The 21,032-nt window shown below is 42.9% G+C and overlaps 1 protein-coding gene across 3 annotated transcripts in view; it reads left to right on the forward strand.

The window, feature by feature from the left end:
- NTRK3 (neurotrophic receptor tyrosine kinase 3) overlaps positions 1–21,032 on the forward strand; it is an 850,080-nt gene that overhangs the window by 383,345 nt on the left and 445,703 nt on the right. For all 3 annotated transcript variants that reach the window (XM_060755167.2, XM_067471458.1, XM_060755166.2), the window contains exons 9-10: positions 15,234–15,257; positions 16,788–16,855. In XM_060755167.2, the coding sequence (XP_060611150.2) occupies positions 15,234–15,257; positions 16,788–16,855 (92 nt within the window). The remainder of the gene's footprint in view (positions 1–15,233; positions 15,258–16,787; positions 16,856–21,032) is intronic.

Raw genomic sequence — 21,032 nt, forward strand, 5'->3', positions numbered from 1 at the left:
GCCCTGGCTGTAGGACTCAGCATACAATTTAGATAGTTATAGATCACTAGTTGTACCTGCCACACATTGCTGTGGCTGACCTTCCCTCCCTCTTTCTCTCCTTTTTTCTTTCTCTCCTTCCTTCCCTTTTTTCTTTCCTTCTCTCCTTCCTTCCTTTTCTTCCTCTTCCCTTCCTTCCCCCCTTTTCTTCCCCTCCCTCTTTCTCTCCTTCTCTCTTTTTCTCCTTCCTTCATTTTCTTCCTCTTCCCTTCCTTCCCCCCTTTTCTTCCCCCCTTTTCTTCCCCTCCCTCTTTCTCTCCTTCTCTCTTTTTCTCCTTCCTTCCCTTTTTTCTTTCCTTCTCTCCTTCCCCCTTTTCTTCCCCTCCCTCTTTCTCTCCTTCTCTCTTTCTCTCCTTCCTTCCCTTTTTTCTTTCCTTCTCTCCTTCCTTCCTTTTCTTCCTCTTCGCTTCCTTCCCCCCTTTTCTTCCCTTCCCTCTTTCTCTCCTTCTCTCTTTCTCTCCTTCCTTCCCTTTTTTCTTTCCTTCTCTCCTTCCTTCATTTTCTTCCTCTTCCCTTCCTTCCCCCCTTTTCTTCCCCCCTTTTCTTCCCCTCCCTCTTTCTCTCCTTCTCTCTTTCTCTCCTTCCTTCCTTTTTTTCTTTCCTTCTCTCCTTCCCCCTTTTCTTCCCCTCCCTCTTTCTCTCCTTCTCTCCTTCTCTCCTTCCTTTTTTCTTTCCTTCTCTCCTTCCTTCCTTTTCTTCCTCTTCCCTTCCTTCCCCCCTTTTCTTCACCTCCCTCTTTCTCTCCTTCTTTCTTTCTCTCCTTCCTTCCCTTTTTTCTTTCCTTCTCTCCTTCCTTCCTTTTCTTCCTCTTCCCTTCCTTCCCCCCTTTTGCGGAGGACCTGATCGATGCGGTCGAAGTGGTAGGATCCTTAGGGGCAAGTGACCATGTGCTCCTGCAATTTGAGGTACAAAGGAAGGCCGAAACTAAGACAAGTCAAACCCGCATTTTGGACTTTAGGAGAGCTGATTTCCAAAAAATGAAGGAAACGCTGAGCAGCATTCCGTGGACACAGATACTAAAAGACAAGGGAGCTACGGATGGATGGGAATTTCTCAAGAGTGAAATACTCAAGGCGCAATTGCAAACCGTGCCAACAAAGAGAAAAAATAGGACAAGTGCAAAGAAGCCAGAATGGATGTCCAAAGAACTTCTAACTGTGCTGAGACACAAAAGAGACATGCACAAGAAGTGGAAAAAGGGAGAAATCACCAAAGAAGAATTCAAACAAATAGCCAACACCTGTAGGGAAAAGGTCCGCAAAGCTAAAGCAAAAAACGAGCTCAGACTTGCCAGGGACATTAAAAACAATAAAAAGGGCTTCTATTCTTATGTCAGTAGAAAAAGGAAAAACAAGGAGGCGATAGGACCTCTTCGAGGAGAAGATGGGGCAATGCTGACAGGGGATAGGGAAAAGGCAGAACTACTTAATGCCTTCTTTGCCTCGGTCTTCTCACAAAAAGAGAGTCTTCAACCTCAGCAAGATGGAGTGGATGAGGGATTGGAGGACATCCAACCCCAAATTGGGAAAGAAGTCGTCCAGGAATACCTGGCCGCTCTAAATGAGTTCAAGTCCCCTTTCAGGGCCAGATCAACTACACCCCAGAGTATTGAAGGAACTAGCGGAAGTCATTTCGGAACCATTGGCAACCATCTTTGAGAGTTCTTGGAGAACGGGAGAAGTTCCAGCAGATTGGAGGAGGGCCAATGTGGTCCCAATCTTCAAGAAGGGAAAAAAGGACGACCCAAACAACTACCGTCCGGTCAGCCTCACGTCGATACCGGGCAAGATTCTGGAAAAGATTGTTAAGGAAGTGGTCTGCAAACACTTAGAAACAAATGCAGTCATCGCTAATAGTCAACATGGATTTATCAAAAACAAGTCATGCCAGACTAATCTGATCTCTTTTTTCGATAGAGCTACAAGCTGGGTAGATGCGGGGAATGCCGTGGATGTGGCGTACCTGGATTTCAGTAAGGCCTTCGACAAGGTCCCCCATGACCTTCTGGCAAGGAAACTAGTCCAATGTGGGCTAGGCAAAACTACGGTGAGGTGGATCTGTAATTGGTTAAGTGGACGAACACAGAGAGTGCTCACTAATGCTTCCTCTTCATCTTGGAAAGAAGTGACAAGTGGAGTGCCGCAGGGTTCCGTCCTGGGCCCGGTCCTGTTCAACATCTTTATTAATGACTTAGATGAAGGGCTAGAAGGCATGATCATCAAGTTTGCAGACGACACCAAATTGGGAGGGATAGCCAATAGTCCAGAGGACAGGAGCAGAATTCAAAACGATCTTGACAGATTAGAGAGATGGGCCAAAACTAACAAAATGAAGTTCAACAGTGACAAATGCAAGATACTCCACTTTGGCAGAAAAAATGAAATGCAAAGATACAGAATGGGGGACAATGCCTGGCTCGAGAGCAGTACGTGTGAAAAAGATCTTGGAGTCCTCGTGGACAACAAGTTAAACATGAGCCAACAATGTGATGTGGCGGCAAAAAAAGCCAATGGGATTTTGGCCTGCATCAATAGGAGCATAGTGTCTAGATCTAAGGAAGTAATGCTGCCCCTCTATTCTGCTTTGGTTAGACCACATCTGGAATATTGTGTCCAATTCTGGGCACCACAATTCAAGAGAGATGTTGACAAGCTGGAAAGTGTCCAGAGGAGGGCGACTAAAATGATCAAGGGTCTGGAGAACAAGCCCTATGAGGAGCGGCTTAGGGAACTGGGCATGTTTAGCCTGAAGAAGAGAAGGCTGAGAGGAGATATGATAGCCATGTATAAATATGTGAGAGGAAGCCACAGGGAGGAGGGAGCAAGCTTGTTTTCTGCTTCCTTGGAGACTAGGACGCGGAACAATGGCTTCAAGCTACAGGAGAGGAGATTCCATCTGAACATTAGGAAGAACTTCCTGACTGTGAGAGCCGTTCAGCAGTGGAACTCTCTGCCCCGGAGTGTGGTGGAGGCTCCTTCTTTGGAAGCTTTTAAGCAGAGGCTGGATGGCCATTTGTCAGGGGTGATTTGAATGCAATATTCCTGCTTCTTGGCAGGGGGTTGGACTGGATGGCCCATGAGGTCTCTTCCAACTCTATGATTCTATGATTCTTCCCCTCCCTCTTTCTCTCCTTCTTTCCTTCTCTCCTTCCTTCCCTTTTTTCTTTCCTTCTCTCCTTCCTTCATTTTCTTCCTCTTCCCTTCCTTTCCCCCTTTTCTTCCCCCCTTTTCTTCCCCTCCCTCTTTCTCTCCTTCTCTCTTTTTCTCCTTCCTTCCCTTTTTTCTTTCCTTCTCTCCTTCCCCCTTTTCTTCCCCTCCCTCTTTCTCTCCTTCTCTCTTTCTCTCCTTCCTTCCCTTTTTTCTTTCCTTCTCTCCTTCCTTCCTTTTCTTCCTCTTCGCTTCCTTCCCCCCTTTTCTTCCCCTCCCTCTTTCTCTCCTTCTTTCTTTCTCTCCTTCCTTTCCTTTTTTCTTTCCTTCTCTCCTTCCTTCCTTTTCTTCCTCTTCCCTTCCTTCCCCCCTTTTCTTCCCCTCCCTCTTTCTCTCCTTCTTTCTTTCTCTCCTTCCTTCCCTTTTTTTCCCCCTTCTCTCCTTCCTTCCTTTTCTTCCTCTTCCCTTCCTTCCCCCCTTTTCTTCCCCTCCCTCTTTCTCCCCTTTCTTCCTTATCTACTAGGCCTGGGTAACAACGGAAAAATTTGATTCTAAGCTCGTTTCGTTTTTAGGGGTCCATCACGTTTCGTTTTTTTAAAGAATTCCGAAATTTTCATTTTAAAAATTTTGAAATATACGAAATTTCGTATAATTACGAATCGATTCGTTAATGGCGGACGCGATTGCGCAATATGCTAAAAGAACCTCCAAATGGGACAGCTTCCCTCTCCCTCTGTTGTTGACTGTTGGTGTGATCAAACAAACAACAACTATAAAACTTGCACCAGACATGCCAAAATAATTACGAAATAATTACGAAATAATTTCGAAATAATTACGAAATAATTACGAAATAAATTGAAAAAATTGTTTCGAATCTAATTTACTCCTCACGCTATTCCTGCATGGCTCAATATTGGATCGTAAGCTAATTTAAATACGAATTAATAACGAATTACGAAATTAACGAACGAAACCACCCAAGCCTATTATCTACCTATTCTTGGACTGCAACTCCCAGCAGTCCTCCTAATCAATCTATCAACCTACCTACCTCTATCTAATCTGTCTATCTGGTGGATTGCTGGGAGTTGCAGTCGAGGAATAGGAAATGGGAAATAGGGAGGGATTGGGATGCTCTAAAACAGTGGTTCTCAACCTGGGGTCCCCAGATGTTTTTGGCCTTCAACTCCCAGAGATCCTAACAGCTGGTAAACTGGCTGGGATTTCTGGGAGTTGTAGGCCAAAAACATCTGGGGACCCCAGGTTGAGAACCCCTGCTCTAAAAACTCCAAGAAGAAGAATCCTTGCAGCTTGGAAGCAGTGCATTTGGATCATCCTCCTCTCCTAAAGGGCCTGGTCTAGGGGATGATGGGAGCTGTAGTCTGTTCTTTCTTTCTTTCTTTCTCCCTCTTTCTTCCCTTTTTTCTGTATTGTCATTTACCTTTTCATCATTTAGCTTTTTGAGGCTTTTAAGTCTCTTCTGCTTTGTTTTTCAGTGTTTTTATGAGTGAAGGACATACATTGGCCTGAGAGGTGTCTTGTGTCCAAATTTTGTGTCAATTCCCCCAGTGGTTTTTGAGTTCTGTTAATCCCACAAACGAACATGACATTTTTATTTATATAAAACTAGCCGTTCCCTGCCACGCATTGCTGTGGCCCACATGGGGGTTCTATGTGGGAAGTTTGGATCAATTCTATCATTGGTGGGGTTCAGAATGCTCTGTGATTGTAGGCGAACTACAAATCCCAGCAACTACAGCTCCCAAATGTCAAGATTGTATTTTCCCCCAAACTCCACCAGTGTTCACATTTGGGCATATTGAGTATTTGTGCCAAGTTTGGTCCAGATCCATCATTGTTTGAGTCCACAGTGATCTCTGGATGAAGGTGAACTACAACTCCCAAACCAAAGGACACTGCCCACCAGGCATATAGCAGGGTTGGGAGGACAATAGCTCTATAAACAAGCACCTTGGTATCCCTATGGATGTCCCGGTCTTCAAACACTGTCTGCTTCATTTGGAAAAATGCTGCGCTCACAGAGCTCAGGCGGTGTTGTATTTCAGTGTCGATGTTGACTTTGGTGGAGAGGTGGCTGCCAAGGGAGCGGAAATGGTCAACATTCTCTAATGTTACACCATTAAGCTGTATCACTGGCATTGTCACTGGAATGTGTCCAGAGGAGGGTGACTCAAATGTCCAAGGGTCTGGAGAACAAGCCCTATGAGGAGCGGCTTAAGGAGCTGGGCATGTTTAGCCTGAAGAAGAGAAGGCTGAGAGGAGATATTATAGCCATGTTTAAATATGTGAAAGGAAGCCACAGGGAGGAGGGAGCAAGCTTGTTTTCTGCTTCCTTGGAGACTAGGACGCAATGGGACAATGGCTTCAAACTACAAGAGAGGAGATTCCATCTGAACATGAGGAAGAACTTCCTGACTGTGAGAGCCATTCAGCAGTGGAACACTCTGCCCCGGAGTGTGGTGGAGGCTCCTACTTTGGAAGCCTTTGAACAGAGGCTGGATGGCCATCTGTCAGGAGTGATTTGAATGCAATATTCCTGCTTCTTGGCAGAATGGGGTTGGACTGGATGATGGCCCAGGAGGTCTCTTCCAACTCTTTGATTCTATGATGTGTCCAAATTTGGTGTCAATTCATACAGTGGTTTTTGAGTTATGTTAATCCCACAAATGAACATTAAATTTTTATTTATATAGATTGGATTTGAGGCTCACAAAAGTCAGAAAATTACAAGAAAAAATATATGAACATATATTTTTACGTGGGGTTAAGCCGCTCCTCATAGGGCTTGTTCTCCAGACCCTTGATCATTTGAGTCGCCCTCTATGTGGGGTTGCCTTTGAAGACTGCCCGGAAGCTTCAATTAGTCCAACAAGCGGCAGCCAGATTACTAACGGGAGCGGGGTACCGGGAGCACACAATGCCTCTGTTACGCCAGCTCCACTGGCTGCTAATTAGCTTCCGAGCACAATTCAAAGTGCTAGTCTTAACCTATAAAGCCCTAAACGACTCCGGCCCAATTTACCTGTCCAAACGGATTCTCCCCTATGAACCATCAAGGTTATTAAGATTTTCCGGGTCGGGGGGGCTGCTCTCGGTCTCACCACCTTCGCAGTCGCGTCTGGTGGGGACGAGGGACAGGGCCTTCTCAGTGGTGGCCCCTTGGCTATGGAACTCCCTCCCACTAGAGATTAGATCTGCCCCTTCCCTCCTATCATTTAGAAAACAAGTAAAGACCTGACTTTGGAATATGGCATTCGATGACTGAGGCAATGACTCTGACCACACGGTTCCTCCTCATCTTGGAAAGAAGTGACGAGTGGAGTGCCACAAGCAGGGTTCCCCCCTGGGCCCGGTCCTGTTCAACATCTTTATTCATGACTTAGATGAAGGGTTAGAAGGCATGATCATCAAGTTTGCAGACGACACCAAACTGGGAGGGATAGCCAATAGTCCAGAGGACAGGAGCAGAATTCAAAACGATCTTGACAGATTAGAGAGATGGGCCAAAACTAACAAAATGAAGTTCAACAGTGACAAATGCAAGATACTCCACTTTGGCAGAAAAAATGAAATGCAAAGATACAGAATGGGGGACGCCTGGCTCGAGAGCAGTACGTGTGAAAAAGATCTTGGAGTCCTCGTGGACAACAAGTTAAACATGAGCCAACAATGTGATGTGGCGGCAAAAAAAGCCAATGGGATTTTGGCCTGCATCAAGAGGAGCATAGTGTCTAGATCTAAGGAAGTAATGCTACCCCTCTATTCTGCTTTAGTTAGACCACATCTGGAATATTGTGTCCAATTCTGGGCACCACAGTTCAAGAGAGATATTGACAAGCTGGAATATGTCCAGAGGAGGGCGACTAAAATGATCAAGGGTCTGGAGAACAAGCCCTATGAGGAGCGGCTTAGGGAACTGGGCATGTTTAGCCTGAAGAAGAGAAGGCTGAGAGGAGATATGATAGCCATGTATAAATATGTGAGAGGAAGCCACAGGGAGGAGGGAGCAAGCTTGTTTTCTGCTTCCTTGGAGACTAGGACGCAAGGGAACAATGGCTTCAAACTACAAGAGAGGAGATTCCACCTGAACATGAGGAAGAACTTCCTGACTGTGAGAGCCGTTCAGCAGTGGAACTCTCTGCCCCGGAGTGTGGTGGAGGCTCCTTCTTTGGAAGCTTTTAAACAGAGGCTGGATGGCCATCTGTCAGGGGTGATTTGAATGCAATATTCCTGCTTCTTGGCAGGGGGTTGGACTGGATGGCCCATGAGGTCTCTTCCAACTCTTTGATTCTATGATTCTATGATTCTATGGAAGGATGGCAACGAATTGTGATTTCACCTGACAACCTGGTCTGTGTAATGTTTATGATTGTATTTTAGTGTACTTGTTTTATTGTATTATGAGGATGTTTGTGTCTTATTATTTTATCTGAATTTCATGCTGTAAACCGAGTCCCTCTTAGGAGGTGGAGAAGACCGGTATATAAAAACTCCAAATAAATAAATAAAATAAATAGAATAGGTTCTTGTGGGTTTTTTCGGGCTATAGAGCCATGTTCTAGAGGCATTTCTCCTGACGTTTCGCCTGCATCTATGGCAAGCATCCTCAGAGGTAGTGAGGGTTCCAACAGACCTCACAACCTCTGAGGATGCTTGCCATAGATGCAGGCGAAACGTCAGGAGAAATGCCTCTAGAACATGGCTCTATAGCCCGAAAAAACCCACAAGAACCTAGTGATTCCAGCCATGAAAGCCTTCGACAATACATAAATAGAATAGTTGAGGTTGCTGCATTAAACTAACAGCAGAATTAAAACTTGGAGGAACTTCCAAAGTGTGGGAGCAGCCAAACTTACCTGTGAAGGTGGTGCGATAGAGACAAGCGCTTTTGTTGAGAAAGAGCCTAAGCGGGCTGATACGATCCTTCAAACAGATTGGAGCCACATAAGGCTTTGTCGGTAATAAACAGCATTTTGAACTGTGCCCAGAACTGCTAAAAAGAAGACGTAAGAAGCTGCATTTTGCTAAATTTTAATGAGCCTTGCTTGTTTGTTTCATGAGAACAAGTAGATAATCCATGAGGCTAAAAAAAATCACATAATGACTCATACCATCTAATTTCCGCATGTGTCAGCTCACTGCCATTGCTTGACCAATTGTCAGGGAAGGGGGAAGCTGCGCGGAGATCATTAATTTCCACTGTTCAGTCAATTGAGCCTTCTGCTGATGCAGGTCATGTCACTGCCCTCCAGTGCAGATGGCAAATATTTTGTCATACTTCCAGATCTCGTCATATGGCTGGAATGATAATCTGGGCGTGCATTGTGTTGGAAGTAATGTAATATGGCTAGGTTGGTTCTGTCCCATGCCAATGACCAAAGCTTATTGTATCAAGACAGGAGAGAGTAGTATTTTGAAACAAGGGTTTGTTTTGTTTTCTGATATATATTGCCTTCACTTTTTTCTCTCTTAAAGTGTTGTCAAACCACACTAATTCTGCAGTGTAGATGCATACTAATATCCAGAGAGAAGATATTATTGCCTGCTGGTTGTATTAGATCTTATGTTGTTCCTGATCCCCTCAACTTCCCTGGACTTCCCTTCATTCTGGCTCAAATTTTATTTCTGTGAATACTCCTTTGGGAAAGATGCTGTCCAAAAATGTTGATTTTAATATATTATTTACTGATTTATTTACTCTGGTGTGCAATTGGTTAAACACTAGTGCTAGCAGGACTGCTGACCAAGAGGTCAGTGGTTAGAATCCGGAAGAGCTCCCTCTGTCAGCTCCAGCTCCCCATGCGGGGACATTAGAGAAGCCTCCCACAAGGATGGTAAAACATCAAACATCTGGGCGTCCCCTGGGCAACATCCTTGCAAATGGCCAATTCTCTCACACCAGAAATGACTTGCAGTTTCTCAAGTTGCTTCTGACATGAAAAAAAAATAACTCCATGATTTTTAGCAGTTTATGATATTTATTTCTCGTGTCAGAAGCAAGTTGAGGGTACAGTTAACATGCATTTAGAAACACAAACAAAGTTTTAAAAAGAACTTGGCATTATGCTAAATGTCTTTTGAACAGAAGCTGGCCACTGCTGTCACTATGAGAAGGTCCTCCATTATGCATGTGGCAGGGCTCAGGTTGCATTGTAGTAGGTGATTTGTGGTTTTCTCTGCTTGCACTCGCATGTTGTGGACTCCACTTTGTTGCCCTGTTTCTTAAGATTAGCTCTGCATCTCATGATGCACCTTCCAGGTCACCCACTCTTCTATGTGCTCAGGGAAGAGTTCTCATCCGGTCTCAGCCACCGTTTGAGGTGCTGGGTTTTAACCTGCCACTTTTGGACTCTTGCTTGCTGAGGTCTTCCTGTGAATATATCTTTAGATCTTAGGAAGCTGTTTCTTGATTTAAGATGTTGCCATGCATATTGATATCTGAACAGGGCATGGGCCAAAGATGTCACAGCCTTGGTGCTTTCATTGCTGGCTGCTACTTCCTGGCAAATGTCAGGTGGTGCCATACCAGCTAAACAGTATAATTTTTCCTGTTGTGTGGGGCGTAGACATCATGTGATAGTGTGGCATGTCATTCAGAGCCACATCCACTTTTTTAACATGGTGAGATGTGTTCCACACTGGGCATGCAGAGTAGTTGTCTTCACTGTGTATGGTTTACGGTGGTGCAGTGGGTTAAACCCCTGTGCCGGCAGGACTGAAGGTCGCAGGTTTGAATCCGGGGAGAGGTGGATGAGCTCCCTCTATCAGCTCCAGCTCCTCATATGGGGACATGAGAGAAGCCTCCCACAAGGATGACAAAAACATCAAAATCATCCCGGTGTCCCCTGGGCAACGTCCTTGCAGACGGCCAATTCTCTCACACCAGAAGCAACTTGCAGTTTCTCAAGTCGCTCCTGACATGACAAAAAAAAAAAGACGTTTACAGTGAACAACAAGTTAAACATGAGCCAACAATGTGATGTGGCAGCAAAAAAAGCCAATGGGATTTTGGCCTGCATCAATAGGAGCATAGTGTCTAGATCTAGGGAAGTCATGCTACCCCTCTATTCTGTTTTGGTTAGACCACACCTGGAATATTGTGTCCAATTCTGGGCACCACAATTCAAGAGAGATATTGACAAGCTGGAATGTGTCCAGAGGAGGGCGACTAAAATGATCAAGGGTCTGGAGAACAAGCCCTATGAGGAGCGGCTTAGGGAACTGGGCATGTTTAGCCTGAAGAAGAGAAGGCTGAGAGGAGACATGAGAGCCATGTATAAGTATGTGAGAGGAAGCCACAGGGAGGAGGGAGCAAGCTTGTTTTCTGCTTCCCTGGAGACTAGGATGCAATGGAACAATGGCTTCAAACTACAAGAGAGGAGATTCCATCTGAACATGAGGAAGAACTTCCTGACTGTGAGAGCCGTTCAGCAGTGGAACTCTCTGCCCCGGAGTGTGGTGGAGGCTTCTTCTTTGGAAGCTTTTAAACAGAGGCTGGATGGCCATTTGTCAGGGGTGATTTGAATGCAATATTCCTGCTTCTTGGCAGGGGGTTGGACTGGATGGCCCATGAGGTCTCTTCCAACTCTTTGATTCTATGATTCTATGATTCTATGATTCTATGATTCTAGTGAGCTGCTTTGACTATTTTTGAAGAACCAAGGATCAATCTTAATACTATATTGGGAAAGGGAACAAAGAGATTCAGGCACTGTCCTACGATTTTTCTCCAAACGTTCCTTCTTCAAAGCTGTCCTTCCAAACAAAAGGAGTCACTGGCTTGGGTTGTAAAGTCCAGTTAAATTATGTCCAAAAAGGGAGGAAATAAAAAGGCACTTCCCCAAGACAAGCATTGTTGTGACCTACATCAGGGTGAGGAAGTGCTGATTCGGCAAATGGCATCTCCGCATAACTAAATCCCTCTTTGTCAACGGCATTTTTCATTCTTTCCCGGCTCTGCTGGCAACCCTCCCCAAGGGCTGTGCTGTCCTCTCCACTTTTCACGGAGAGCCCTGCTTGATCATTCTGGGCACCCTGGCTCTTGAAAGCCATGTCAGGTTCTCTTGGCATCAGTTCCTCGTCCTCTGCGCTCGTGGCTCGCAAATAACTGGCTTTCTTTCTTGTGTCATGTATAAGCTTGAGTGTCACTGAGAGGCATTAGGAGCGTGTGCTGAGGATTTGGGCGAGGTGTTGCACTAAAGGAAATATTTATTTGAAGATGTCGAGCCTCATGAGTCGAGGACTTAGAAAAGAGTGATGTGTCTGGGTAGGTCATGCAGACACAGAACAGCTTTCCGGGCTCCCCTGGCGCATGGGGAGGCATCGCGGCTCAATGGCAGAGTACACGCTTTGTGTGCAAAAGGTCCGGAGTTCACTCCCTGGCATTTGCAGCTAGGATGGAGAAAGGCTCTTTGGAACTCTGGGGAACTGTCAGGAAATGGATAAAAACACTGACTTAGACCAGAAATCTGACAAGCCAGCATCCCGTGTGTTCCACTGCACAGAAAGAAGACTCTGCTCGCTTATGGAGAATAAGTATATTATTCACCATATGTGAGCAAACATATTTCCAAGATGGGGGTTGTAGAAAATGATGAAGACTGAGTGAATGCCAAACACAAATGCCAGAGTTTGTTTGTATACACACACACACACACACACACATTCACACACACACACATACACACATACACACACACACATACACACACACACACACACACACATACACACATATACACATACACACACATACACACATTCACACACATACACACACACACACATACACACACATACACTATCTGTACCTGCCATGCATTACTGTGGCCAATCTTCCCTTCCTCTTTCTCTCCTCCTTTCTTTCTCTCCTTCCTTTCCTCCCTCTTTCCTCCCTTCATTCCTTTTTTCTTTTGTTCTCTCCTTCCTTCATTCCTTTTTTTCTTTTGTTCTCTCCTTCCTTCCTTCCTTCCTTCCTTCCTTCCTTCCTTCCTTCCTTCCTTCCTCCTCTTCCTCTTCCTTCTCCCTTTCTCTATCACTTCCTCTTTCTCTCCTTCCTTCCCTTTTTTCTTTCCTTCTCTCCTTCCTTCCTTCCTTCCTTCCTTCCTTCTCTTCCTTCCTTCTCTTCCTCTTCCCTTCCTTCCCCTTTTCTCTATCACTTCCTCTTTCTCTCCTTTTTTCCCTTTTTTTCTTTCCTTCTCTCCTTCTCTTCCTTCCCCCTTTTTCTATCTCTTCCTCTTTCTCCCATTTCTTCCTTCCCTACCTATTATTGGACTGCAACTCCCAGTAGTCCTCCTGATCAATCTATCAACCTACCTATCTATATCTAATCTGTCAATCTACCTGGAGGATTACTGGGAGTTGCAGTCCAGGAATAGGAAATTGGAAACATGCATGGATTGGAATGCTCTCAAAGAAAGCTTGCAGCTTGGAAGCAGTGCATTTGGATCCTCCTCCTCTCCTAAAGGGCCCAGTCTAGGGGTTGCTGGGAGCTGTAGTCTGGAAGGGAGTGTGGATATGCTATTGTATGTTTTGTTTGCCAGGGGAGTCATTTTTCCACATGCGCTGTAGTATCTTTTACCTTTTTTGGTTTTTTTAAGTCCCTTCTACTATGTTTTTCGGTGTTTTTATGAATGATGGTAACTTGTTGGCCTGAGAGGTGTATTGTGTCCAAATTTGGTGTCAATTCCCCCAGTGGTTTTTGAGTTATGTTAGTCCCACAAACGAACATTACATTTTTATTTATATACTAGCCACCCCCTGCCACGTGTTGCTGTGGCTCAGTCTGTTGATCTGGAAAATAAAGTAATGCGAAAGTGTTGTTTTCTAATCTATGTCATGTCTTTCTGCTTGTGAGTAAACAGTATTTCTTGCTGTTTCTTTGTCAGTGCTGATGTGGAGAGTGTCTGGTTTGCACATTCTGGAACGATCAACATATCATTGTCCTTCTTTAGGGGTCCCTTTCAAATCTATAATACTTTATCTCTCTCTGTGTGAATATCTATCTATATCTATGGCTGGATGGCTCTTCATCAGGAGGACTTTGATTATGTTTTCTTCCCCTCGTGAAGGGAGTTGGATGTATTTTCTGTGGTCAAGGGGGTTCTATGTGGGAGGTTTGCCCCAATTCTGTCATTCGTGGGGTTCAGAATGCTCCTTGATTGAAGGTGAACTATAAATCCCAGTAACCACAACTCCCAAATGTCAAGGTCTATTTCCCCAAACTCCATCTGTGTTCATATTTGAGCATATGGAGCATTCATGCCAAGTTTGGTCCAGATCCATCATTGTTTGAGTTCACAGTGCTCTCTGAATGTAGGTGAACTACAACTCTCAAACTCAAGGTCAATGCCCACTACACCCTTCTAGTGTTTTCTGTTGGTTGTGGGAGCTCTATCTGCAAAGATTTGTTCAATTCTATCATTGGCGCAGTTCAGAATGCTCTTTGATAGTAGGTTAATTATAAATCCCAGCAACTACAACTTCCAAATGACAAACTCAATTTTTTTGAGTGAAGGACATACATTGGGTTGTTAGGTGCCTTGTCTCCAAATTTGGTGTCAATTCCCCAATGGTTTTTGAGTTATGTTAATCCCACAAACAAACATTACCTTTTTATTTATATAGACTAGCCGTCCCCTGCCACACGTTGCTGTGGCCCAGTCTGTGTATATGTGCTTTGTGTGTGTATATGTGTGGTATATATTTGTATATTTGTGTACATATGTGTGTTTGCGTATATATCTGTGGTTTTGTGCATGCATTGTAATGTATTTTATCTTTTGGCTATTTATGTCTCTTCTGCTGTGTATTTCAGTGTTTTATGAGTGATGGCCACTCATTGGACTGATACATGTATTGTGTCCAAATTTGGTATCAATTTGTGAAATGGTTTTTGAGTTATGTTAATCTCACAAATGAACATTATATTTTTATTTATATAGACTAGCCATCCCCTGCCATGTGTTGCTGTGGCCCAGTCTATGTATATGTGTTTTGTGTGTGTATATGTGTGTGTTTTTATGAGTGATGGTCACTCGTTGGTCTGAGAGATGCCTTGTGTCCAAATTTGGTGTCAATTCGTCCAGTGGTTTTGAGTTATGTTAATCCCACAAACGAACATTACATTTCTATCTATCTATCTATCTATCTATCTATCTATCTTGGGATGGAAATGACGAATTAGTGATTAGCTTGTTTAAAGTCATCCAATCAGCTTATTGATTTGGATGGGAGCCAATGGGATTTTGTCCTGCATCAATAGGAACATAGTGTCTAGATCCAGGAAGTCATGCTCTATTCCGCTTTGGTTAGACCACTTTACCTGGAATATTGTGTCCAATTCTGGGCACCACAATTCAAGAGAGATATTGACTCTAAGCTGAAATGTGTCCAGAGAAGGGTGACTCAAATGATCAAGGGTCTGGAGAACAAGCCGTATGAGGAGCGGCTTAAGGAGCTGGGCATGTTTAGCCTGAAGAAGAGAAGTCTGAGAGGAGACATGATGAGAGCCATGGACAAATATGTGAGAGGAAGCCACTGGGAGAAGGAGGGAGCAAGCTTGTTTTCTGCTTCCTTGGAGACTAGGACACGAAACAATGGCTTCAAACTACAAGAGAGGAGATTCCATCTGAACACGAGGAAGAACTTCCTGACTGTGAGAGCCGTTCAGCAGTGGAACTCTCTGCCCCGGAGTGTGGTGGAGGCTCCTTCTTTGGAAGCTTTTAGTCAGAGGCTGGATGGCCATCTGTCAGGGGTGATTTGAATGCAATATTCCTGCTTCTTGGCAGAATGGGTTTGACTGGATGATGGCCCAGGAGGTCTCTTCCAACTCTAGGATTCTAGGATTCTATGAATGTAGGTCACCTGGGAAATACATGTTCTAGGTTAAGAAGACCCTTGAAATGTGGAAGATTTGGCTCAATGTGCTGTGAATGTGATTATGTGAATCCTCTTGTCCTTTGATAGTGCTCATAACCATCCTGCTTCTGTCTTTTTTGTCATTTTATTTTCTTTTTCTTGCAGGCATTTCAGACGTAATTGAGACATGTAAGTCTTTTCAAAAGTATACCTAGAAATGTTGTGTTAATGGAGGCAAAACTTGATCCTTGGGAATGGAGGGATCCATCAGGGATGACTTTCTCCCATGTTCGGATTTACCACTGCTGATAAATGTTGGTTCTTAAAGAAAAAAACACATAAGCAACTCTTTCTGTAGCAAATGTCCAGCTCTGGCTATTGATAGCAAAGCAGAGAACCTTGGAAGACTAGGTTCCGTATATACTCGGGTATAAGCCGACCTGAATATAAGCTGAGGAACCTAATTTGACCACAAAAAACTGGGGAAACATATTGACTCGAGTATTAGCTGAGGGTGGGAAATGCAGCAGCTACGGGTAGATTTCAAAATAGAAATAGATACCCATAAAATGACATTAATGGAGGCATCAGTAGGTTAAAGGTTTTTGAATATTTACATAAAACTAATTTAAGATAAGACTGTCCAACTCTGATGAAACCATTATTCTCACCTTCTTCAATGTAAATGTGCTTATGTATCCTTCCAATAATAATAGAGTAAAATAATACATGTAAAATAATAATAATAAAGTAGAATAATGGAAACGTAATAATAACAGTGATAATAAGGTAAAATAATGGAAATGTAATAATAATAGAATAAAATCACAAAGGTAATAATAACAATTATAAAAGAGTGAAACAATAAATGTAATAATAATAATAATAATAATAATAATAATAATAATAAATAGAGTAAAATAATAAATGCAATAATAATAATAATAATAGAGTAAAATAATGGAAATGTAATAATAACATTGATAATAGAGTAAAATCATACAGGTAATAATAACAATTATAATAGAGTAAAACAATAAATATAATAATAATAATAATAATAATAATAATTAGAGTAAAATAATGGAAATGTAGTAATAACAATAAAAAATAATAAAATAGAGTAAAATAATAAATGCAATAATAATAATAACTAGAGTAAAATAATAAATGTAATTATAATTATAATTATGTAAAATAATGTAAATGTAATAATAATAATAATAATAATAATAGAGTAAAATATTAAATGTAATAATAATAATAATAATAATAATAATAATAACAGAGTGAAATAATAAATAACCTTGACTCAAATATAAGCTGAGGGGGGGGGGGGGGGGCTTTTCAGCCTAAAAAAGGGCTGAAAACTCAGCTTATACTCGAGTATATGCGGTATATCCTTCTCACCAAAGTGGATCCACATTTATGCTGAAAAGAATGAGAGTTGCACCAGAAAACATGGGGAAAAACAGCAGAAATAAATAAGTCCCATGGGTAAGGAGAAAAATAAAAGAAAATGTTGAGATATATCAGTGGAGCATGTGGAGAGATTTTTCATATATCATTTTAGCATAATAATAATAATAATAATAATAATAATAATAATAATAATTGAAGTAATTATTTGAAGTATTAAATAAAGAACATTAAATGTATTGGTTTTTTTCTCCCTTAAATACTGACTAAATGTTTTGTCTTTGTTTTCTTTGTTTTCAGTTGAATATAGCCCAAGTCCCAGCCCTCTTATCACGGTGACGCATAAGCCAGAGGAAGACACGTTTGGGGTAAGACTCTTAGCACAGTTGGTGGGCAAAGGGGAGTTTTACTATTTACCATCATGGCTCTTGGCTTCATACCTAAGAGTCCCTTCTTTGATACCCTTTTTGATCAAATGCTGCTGTTTCTTTGTTGTCGTTCATTCGTTCAGTCGTCTATGACTCTTCGTGACCTCATGGACCAGCCCACGCCAATGCTCCCTGTCAGCCGTCACCACCCCCAGCTCCTTCAAGGTCAGTCCAGTCACTTCAAGGATGCCATCCATCCATCTTGCCCTTGGTCAGCCCCTCTTTCTTTTGCCTTCCACTTTCCCCAGCTGTTTCTTTACTATGTGCTTTTTGCAAAAATACCTGGCACAGTTTTGAAAGATAAGATCATTGACATAAGTTTGGAGATCTGCAAAATCCACCTAGTCCAGAAACTTGCAGGAATTCAGTCCGTAAAGATGGGGATCCTTCTGTTTAATTCCTCTCAAGGAGGAGAACCCATTTCTTCTGAGGTTTGTTTGACTGCTGAATCCTTCTTACGGGCAAGAAATTATTATTTCCAAGCTTCTATATACTTTCTTGTCTTGACATTTGAACCCAGTGGTTCGTGTTTTGGTGTGCAGAGCAAAAGATAGCAACTATCTTGTATTTAAAGGAATTTAAAGATGGAGGGAAGGAGACTAGAGACAAAGTTGAAGTCCTTTGAATGCCACATCATGAGGAGACAGCAAAGCCTAGAGAAGGGAATGATGCTGGGGAAAGGGGAAGGGAAAAGGAAGAGGGGCCGACCAAGGGCAAGATGGAGGGATGGCATCCTTGAAGTGACTGAACTGACCTTGAAGGAGATGGGGGTGGTGACAGCCGACAGGGAGCTCTGGCGTGGGCTGGTCCAGGAGGTCACCTAGAGAAGACAATTATGCTGGGGAAAGTGGAAGGCAAAAGGAAGAGGGGCCGACCAAGGGCAAGATGGATGGATGGCATCCTTGAAGTGACTGGACTGACCTTGAAGGAGCTGGGGGTGGTGACAGCCGACAGGGAGCTCTGGCGTGGGCTGGTCCAGGAGGTCACGAAGAGTCGGAGACGACTGAACGAATGAACAAAATCCTATCACTTCTCAGTTTTCTCTTCTGCAACAAAAATATAGCCAGCTCCTTAAGTCATAGCGCTCAGTTTCCAGATCTTTTACTATCTTGGTTGCCCCCTCCTCAACCCATTTTGCTTTGCCAATATATTTTTGAACTTATCTATAAACGGTAAAGGTTTTCCCCTGACATTATGTCCAGTTGTGTCTGACTCTGGGTTGTGGTGCTCATCTCCATTTCTAAACTGAAGAGCCGGTGTTGTCCGTAGACACCTCCAAGGTCATGTGGCTAGCCTGACTGCATGGAGTGCCGTTACCTTCCCGCCAGAATTTTACCTAATGATCTACTCACATTTATTATTATTTAAAGTTTTTATACCCCGGTCTTCTTGACCTCCGAGGAGGGACTCAGGCCGGCTAACAACATGGGATTCAATACAATAAGAAAAACATTATAAATCATCAATATAAAATATATTAAAATACAATTCATACAAGTTACAGCAAAAATCAGTTCGTCAGAATGAATCACAAATTCATCGCCATCCGTCAGAAAGTTCAGCAGTTATTGACTCAATCATCATTCTGCAAATGCAGTATCCCAAAGCCATGTCTTTACCAGCTTTCTAAAAGTCAGGAGGGAAGAGGCAGATCTAATCTCCATCAGGAGGGAGTTCCAAAGCTGAGGGGCCACCACCGAGAAGACCCTGTCCCTCGTTCCCACCAATCGTGATTGCGAAGGAGGTGGGATTGAGAACAGGGCCCCTCCAGAAGGTCTTAACAACCTTGATGGTTTATAGGGGAGAATCCGTTTGGACAGGTAAATAGGGCCAGAGCCGTTTAGGGATTTATAGATCAACACCCTCACTTTGCATGTTTTCAAACTGCTAGGTTGGCAGAAGCTGAGGCTGACGGCGGAAGCTCACGCCGCTCCCCAGATTCGAACATTCAACCTTTCGGTCAACAAGTTTAGCACCTCAGTGGTTTAACCCACTGCACAACCGGGGGCTCTTGTCTATAATTAATTATTATTACTTATAATTAATTACTTATCTATATTTACTCATTAATGTTGGTGCCCAGAGGTGGACACACTAGTCCAGGTAGCTCTGACCAAAGTAGTATGGTACTATTGTTTTCCTCAGTCTGAAAACTATACTGCTGTTGATACACCCTGGAATTTGCATTGGTGTTTTACAGTTGCCACATCACATCGTTGACTCGTTTTTAGCTTGTAGTCGTCCAAAAGCCATGGATCCTTTTGATATTTACTGCTTTCCTTCAGCGGCTTAACCCTTTGCAAAAACAAACCAAAAGAGTTGCAGTGAGAGATTTACCATTACATCATAATAGAGAAAAAAATCAACTGAAAATCTGGTTTCTGCCTCCTGCAGAATTCTGGGGTTTGTAGTTCAGGGAGGAACCTTTAACAGCCTCACTAAACTACAAATCCCACAATTCTGCAGGAGGCAGAAACCGGATTTTAAGTAGTTTTTTTCTCTAGTGTTTTGCTGTCACGCGCTGGGCCTTATGAAAGAGTCTGTAGACAGGACGTGTTTCCTGAATGCCCAACAGGATGCCAGGGGTGCCTCGGCTGAAAGGCCTTTCGGATTTCCCCACACAAAGTTCTTTTAAATTATATATTTATTTATTTACTTTAATTTATTTGTATACCGCTGTTCTCAACCCTTATGCGACTCACAGCGGTTAACAACAAGAACAGCAAAAATTCAATGCTACCATAACACAGTATAAAAAACAGTTAAACATCATAAGATATTATAGAAAAGTATACAATTAACAACAATATACAATTAACACCAATAGTCATTCAATAGCCGTTCACTTTTAAATACTTAGAAAGTTCAACAAAGTTTTTATAGTTGCTTAAATCTTCAATAAGTCAAACAAATACTTCAAGGCTTTGAATCAACTGGTGGCTTGCTTAAATCTTGTCCACAAGGGACAGGCAACTTTCTTCATAAACTGTTTCTTCCTCCTACAAGGGAAATCCTTTACCACTCCTTGGGCAATCTGACTTAAGCTCTGCTGGTGTGGTTATCTACACCCGGTCCAAATTGTGTTATGGCTGCCGCGAGTGGTCCTTACCAAACAGAGTCCTTTCAGAGATTTCCAAGAGGAAAGAAGGCTTTCAATTCCCAGTAAAGGCTGGCTGTAGAGTTGTGGAATTAAATTCCCCAAGAAAGGCTATGCTGTAGTTCTCGGTAGAGCTGTGGGACTGGATCCCCCCACAAAGCTGAAAAAGACGAAGCTTTCTACAGGTGGAACTGATTCACGTCCTGTACGAAAGGCTTCTCTGTGTGAACTGAACTAGAGGTCCCCTTTTCCCCTCCTTAACCCAGAAAAAGGGGCGGAACTAAAGAACATAATGATAATTGATGGGTCATTGGCCCTATGGTTGCAAACCAAGGGAAGCCACCTTATTGCAAAATGCATGGAACTTTGGAATACACGCAAACACTCAATAGAAAGGAAAAGAAGTTGGAGCTCCTGGTACAGCCGTACCAGCACAAGTGTGATGACACAATTAGGCTGGAGTATAAGAGCCAGTGATGTAATGGGTTGGACTTTGACTCAGGAGACTAGGACATTTGTATCCCCACTTGGCCATGGAAGCCCACTGGGTGAACTTGAGCAAGTTGCACTCTCTCAGCCTCAAAAGTAGGCAAAACCAACTCCTTCTAAGCAGATCTTGTTGAGAAAACCCCTGGCATGGGTTCACTGAAGGCATGAAGCAGTAACTATTTTCTAGAGTATATATTAGGGCTGGGCGGTTTCATTTTGTTAATTCGTAATTCGTTAATAATTCGTTAATTTTTTCAATTACAAAACGATAACGAACCATTCTGGAGCAATTTTTTTAAAAAACGAATTTTTAAACACGTTTTGCATATGCTTCGTATTTCGTTATTGTATTCGTTTCGTTATTGTTCCGAGGTCGTTTCGTTATTATTTCCGCATGTCTGGGGCAAGTTTTTTGTTTAATTAGTGAAAAAAATTTATAATATCACACCAACAGTCAAGAACAGAGGGAGAGGGAAGCTTCAGAAGGTTTTGGAGGTTTTTTAGCGTATTTCGCGGTCGCGTCCGCCATTA

Source organism: Anolis sagrei, chromosome 9, assembly GCF_037176765.1.
Source record: "Anolis sagrei isolate rAnoSag1 chromosome 9, rAnoSag1.mat, whole genome shotgun sequence".
NCBI lineage: Eukaryota > Metazoa > Chordata > Lepidosauria > Squamata > Dactyloidae > Anolis > Anolis sagrei.